At 40.0% G+C, this 4,291-nt stretch overlaps 1 protein-coding gene across 1 annotated transcript in view; it reads left to right on the top strand.

The window, feature by feature from the left end:
- The window catches only part of LOC132164189 (uncharacterized), a 2,728-nt gene extending 709 nt beyond the window's left edge, over positions 1-2,019 (top strand). Inside the window, exons 3-5 of the mRNA XM_059574627.1 lie at positions 309-484; positions 630-921; positions 1,566-2,019. Of these exons, the coding sequence (XP_059430610.1) occupies positions 309-484; positions 630-921; positions 1,566-1,632 (535 nt within the window). The 3' untranslated portion in view covers positions 1,633-2,019. The remainder of the gene's footprint in view (positions 1-308; positions 485-629; positions 922-1,565) is intronic.
- The last annotated feature ends 2,272 nt before the right edge of the window (positions 2,020-4,291 follow it).

The raw sequence follows: 4,291 nt of genomic DNA, 5'->3' as shown, positions 1-4,291 counted from the left end.
TTTTACGATGAAAAAAACTGACTTTGCTTTCATATTTTTAATTTGGATTTCCCACCATGAGAATTTTAGCTGTTCTCAAGGATATAATTTCGGATATTCTGTGCATTCCTGTTTAATGATGGCTGGATTTCCAAATATAAATGCGAAGATGGTGAACAATGATCCTATATGATTTTGAATGATCGAAATGCCTTGACTTATTCTGGTTATTCCACAGCAAAGTTTTAGAAATAGACCACTTTTAACTCTTTATCTGCATTCTTCGTTTGGAATATCAATAGCATGGTTGCTGTTCATGTTGTTTGCAGTTCTTTGGAAGCAGTTAATAGGATTTACGAGATTAAAGGACGTAAACTTACTAGCCCTCTCGCAATATGTGTTGGGGATGTATCAGATATAAAGCGCTTTGCAGTCACAGACCATTTGCCTCATGGCTTGCTTGATTCTCTCCTTCCAGGACCTGTTACTGTCATACTAAGGCGAGGTTTGTAACTGATACATGTGTCATCACAGAAAAAAGGAGGGGATTTTTAGTGCTCAGAACCCATTTAAATACTTCTCTTTGTACGTCAGCTGTTAATGGGTGAATCATTATGTAGTCTAAGAGTAGAAATTTGGATATTTTACAGGAGAGTCAAGTATTCTTGAGAAGTCTTTGAACCCAGAATTGGATAGTGTAGGAGTCCGAGTGCCTGACTGTAACTTTATAAGGGCTATTGCTCGTGGTTCGGGAAGTGCACTGGCCCTTACAAGTGCAAATCTAAGTGGGCAGCCAAGTAGTGTCTGCATCAAAGATTTTGAGAACCTTTGGCAACACTGTGCATTTGTTTACGACGGTGGTTTGCTTCCAGCCGGTCGAGCAGGCTCTACAATTGTGGACCTAACCAGGGTGGGAAAGTACAAGATTGTTAGACCTGGAAGGTAAGCATCCAGTTGTTAGGATACTTTCCTCATAGCTCTATGTTAATTATAGCTTTTCAATCGATCCGGCCTAGAATTGTGAAGAAAATCATGACAAGCATTGTTTAGTAGGTGTTGTGTGTATCGGTTGTTATATATGTCTTTCATTAATGCTTTCCAAACATTGTATAAATTTATCAAATATGTTAAGGGATATCAATGCTAATATAAGTCTCATTCTTAAACATTTGGAACGAAATGGTGGATTTTTATATCTTCGATACTTGTTTTTTAGTGTTAAGTATGTTGAAACAGGAGGAATATCTTGTTCTTTGCTCAAAAAAAAAAAAAAACAAATTAAAAAAAAAAAAAACAAATAATTTTTTAAAGCTGTTATGAAATTCAAGTTTCATTTGTTCATTCAGGCTACATTTTGCTTTATAAAGACTATACTTGGGTTTCTAATGAACTAATGCTCACTGGTAGTAATTAACAAAAAAAAAAATGTATATTCAAGCAGCTTTGTTTCTTTTATTTTGCACATGGAATTCGTTGACAGGAATGCTTAGCTTGATTTTTTTTCATTTTTTTTTTTTCATGTAAATCCTACTAGTGTGAATAAGCCCACGAGTGTTGACTGTGCTGTGTTCTGCTTGTATTTCCAGTGCACAGGAAGAGACTGTTGCAATTCTTGAGAGGCATTCTCTAGTAGAAGAAGCAACAGTTACTTGAAGAATTGATGAAACGATATGCTGCTCACTGATATTATTGGCTTACTGGTTTATTGTATAGGCAGGAAAGGTTCTGCTTGGGTATGGGAGAAACTGTCGTTTCCTGTGTCACAGTAAATCATTTAACTATTAGAATTATAATCTTGAACCATATTGAGGAATTCTATTGAGCCTTATTTTTATCTGAACTCCTTTTTGGTCAAAGTAATTGGCCCCAAGAGAAAGAGGAAAGGGAGATTAGAACTAATAACTTTTACTTCATGAGAAGTGGCATGTCTCCAGCGGATTTCTAGGGGTATTGAATTCTTAATTTATGACAAACCCCAAAAGATATTTATTTGTCAGTGAATGGTTTGACATCTAGTGGCAATAAAATCAGGTGGGCATCTGGTGAAACTGAAATCATTTTCTTGTTGTTTGCATTGAATTTGAAATGAATCCATCTAGTTCTTCATAAAATCTTTATGAAATGTCATCAAGTCTTCATAGGTAAAGGGAATTTCTGTTGTTCTCCATACATTCTTCACAGGAAAACCTCGAGTGCCTGAACTTCATTTTTTTTCTTAACACAATCTGGCTGTTGGAAGTGTACAAAATTGATGGGCATGCCCTGCATGATGCATCACATCTTGATCTAATTGTAGCTTCCTATGCTTCTCTATGAATGCTTATATTTTTTTTTTTTTTGATAAGTAATTAGCAGACTTTAGTAAAAGCGTAGGCGCCCCAAAGTACACTGGAGGTATACAAAGAAGATCACCTAACTAGAAGGGGAAAAACGTACAAGGAAATCATCAAAGCTAATCGACACCGGAAAGACAAACGCCACAGTCCAAAGATACAAAGTATGGAAACAATAGGATAAAATGTCTTCAAAGGACCTCTCCAAGTCCTCAAAACACCTATTATTTCTCTCTCTCCATAAGCACAAAAAAAAACAAGTAGGCACCATCTTCTAGACCGCAACACTTCCCCCCCTACCTGAAGACCACCAACAAGCCAGCAACTCGATGACCCTACCAGGCATCACCCACGATAACCCAAAGCGATCAAAAAAGGCACTCCACAAAGCAGACGCTACCTCACAATGCAGAAGAAGATGATCCATCGTCTCCTCGCTCTTTTTGCACATACAACATCTGTTCACCACAATCACATGCCGCTTCTTGAGATTATCTAAGGTCAAAATTTTGCCCCAAGCCGCTGACCATGCAAAGAATGCTGCCCTTGGAGGAGCCTGTGTCCACCACACACTCTTCCATGGAAACCTCCTCCCTTTCGAACACGCCAATGAGAAAAAGAGAGACTTGACCTTGAAATATCCTCTTTTGGAGGGTGTCCACCATAATCTATCCTCAGACCCTCGACTCACCCTAGCTGCATGCAGCATCTGGAAGAAAGAGGTAAAGACATCCACCTCCCAGTCTTGAGCCTCTCTAGAAAAACTCACATTCCACTGATTGGACCCACCTATCATCTCTAAGTTATCCGCAACTGAGGCATCCTTCGCACAAGCAATACTAAAAAGAATCGGGAAAGCTATCTTGAGGGTTGTATCTCCACACCACCAATCATGCCAAAAGCTAACCCTAGTCCCATCCCCCACTACAAATCTCGTAAAGCCTTTGAAAGTTTCCCACCCTTTCCTAATATTCTTCCATAGCCCCACCCCAAATGCTCTTCCAGGCTTAACAGAACACCACCCTCCCCATAAGCTTCCATACTTCGAATCTACCACCATTCTCCACCAAGCATCTCTCTCCGTCCCATATCGCCATAACCATTTCCCTAAAAGAGCGCGATTGAACACCAATAAATTCCTAATTCCCAACCCTCCTTCCTTGATCGGAGTGCAAACCTGTGATCACTTCACCAAGTGGTACTTAAACTCCTCACCTATCCCACCCCATAAGAAATTGCGTTGAAACTTCTTAATGCGCTTAGCAACACTCACTGGAATAGGGAATAAAGACAAATAATAAGTGGGCAAGTTAGCGAGAGTGCTCTTGATAAGGGTGACCCTACCCCCCTTCGACAAATACACCCTTTTCCAACTGGCCAACCGATGTTCGATCTTCTCGATAACTCCATCCCAAATCTGCTTGGACTTATAAGAGCCTCCCAACGGGAGACCAAGGTACTTCACTGGCAAAGTAACGGCCTTACACCCTAAAATACCAGCTAACAACTCCACTTGCTCCACATTCCCCACCGGAATTAGCATCAACTTAGCCAAATTAACCTTCAAACCGGATGCAGCTTCAAACAACAAAAACACACTCCGCAAATAGCGTAACTGGGCGGGCCTAGCATTGCAAAAAATCAAGGTGTCATCGGCAAATAAAAGATGAGAGACAATAGTATTGCCGACTTTGAAGCCTTCTACCAACCCCCCTGAACTGCCGCATAAATCATCCTACTCAAAGCCTCCATCACAAAAACAAACAACAAAGGAGAGAGGGGATCCCCTTGTCTCAAACCTCTGGAGCTGCTAAAAAATCCTTTAGAAGACCCATTTACCAGAATCGAAAACCGCACCAAGGATATGCAATGTTGAATCCAAGAACACCATAAAACCTCCAAAACCACACTTCCTTATCAAGTACATCAAAAAACCCCAGTTCACATGATCATAAACTTTTTCCAAGTCCATTTTGCAC

The sequence above is a fragment of the Corylus avellana genome, chromosome ca10 (genome assembly GCF_901000735.1).
Source record: "Corylus avellana chromosome ca10, CavTom2PMs-1.0".
Lineage (NCBI taxonomy): Eukaryota > Viridiplantae > Streptophyta > Magnoliopsida > Fagales > Betulaceae > Corylus > Corylus avellana.
This window is presented reverse-complemented; position numbering and strand designations above follow the sequence as displayed.